This window comes from Penaeus japonicus, unplaced genomic scaffold (genome assembly GCF_977035675.1).
Source record: "Penaeus japonicus unplaced genomic scaffold, GWHDUDI00000001_assembly GWHDUDI00000027, whole genome shotgun sequence".
NCBI lineage: Eukaryota > Metazoa > Arthropoda > Malacostraca > Decapoda > Penaeidae > Penaeus > Penaeus japonicus.
Window position 1 is genome coordinate 23223537 of NW_028234429.1, and position 1137 is coordinate 23224673.

The following is a 1137-nucleotide window of genomic DNA, read 5'->3' on the forward strand; positions in this document are numbered from 1 at the left end:
CAAGTCACATCAGTGATTAGAGGTGCGACGACCTTGGATAGTTCGTGGCTCCCAGGTGTGGTGTTTATGTTGCTAGTTGATCGTACTAATGCCGCTTCTATCATCTTTCTTTGTCGTGGAGCCAAACTTTGTTTGATGATGGAGGCTCGTGACCACTTGGGGAGATGGCCGTCGTCATCGACGCGATCAGCGAAGGCGCTCCTGATGCTAGGGCATCGGAGGTCGCTGCGGCGTTGCCCGATTCGTTGGTCATGGAGTCCACGTCCTGCCTCACCTATATGTACCTTATCGCATCGGCCTTTAGATATACTGCACGCCTGGCTAAGGGGTCTATCTCTTGTGTATTACGCCCGAGGAAGCTATAGAGCGAAAAGGCCTTCGGCATATGCGTGCGTTTTCCTAAGCTTCCGTTAGCTATTTTGTTTACAAGAGGATCCCTTCAACAGTTTTATCGTTTGTTGTAACTCTCTCGCTTCTCGCTTTTGTTTTCTCGAAATGGCATTGGCTTATCCATCTTAATCGTCATCTTGGCGGGATTGTGTTTGCTTGCCGGTTTCTTGAGTATTTTTGCTCTGTCTGCGCGTTGTTAACGACCACTGGTGGCACTACTGGAACAGGAGTGGTAGTGGCAGCTGGGCGGTTTTTCTCTTGCACTTGGTTATTTTTGAAGTAAATTTCATATTTCAGAAAATGTGTCTACCTAGAATATTTTCATATTCCTATTGGGGAAAAATACCGAATAATCAAATTGCTTTTACCTATCTTATTTTTCTTTCAAAGAAATTAAGCAGGGGAACAGACTGAGGGAATGATGCTGCTGCCGCTGATGTTTCTCCCCATGACGTTGGTATCTAGCAACGATGGCAGAGGTCCTCCCCCGACGGTCGGTAAGTAATGTGCGAACTATGATACGTCTGCCTGCTGCTTTTGCTTCGGTTTGTTGGAACGGTTTAATGGGAGGCTTCACTTGATAACCCTTTCATCAACTAGAAAACTAAATTACTTATCCTTCGTAAAACTAGCATACCATATCCGATAATTCAAAGTAAAATAGCAACGTTACTTGTCAAAAGTCGACTCTAAGTATAACTACGTATTAGACAAAATTACTCATAATCCGAAGTAGATAAAGAAAAG

General features: G+C 44.4%; 1 protein-coding gene across 1 annotated transcript in view; it reads left to right on the plus strand.

Annotated features, from left to right (window-relative positions):
• Positions 1-838: 838 nt before the first annotated feature.
• The window catches only part of LOC147468629 (putative glutamate receptor), an 8455-nt gene continuing 8156 nt past the window's right edge, over positions 839-1137 (plus strand). The window contains exon 1 of the mRNA XM_086553044.1: positions 839-887. Within this exon, the coding sequence (XP_086409170.1) occupies positions 839-887 (49 nt within the window). The remainder of the gene's footprint in view (positions 888-1137) is intronic.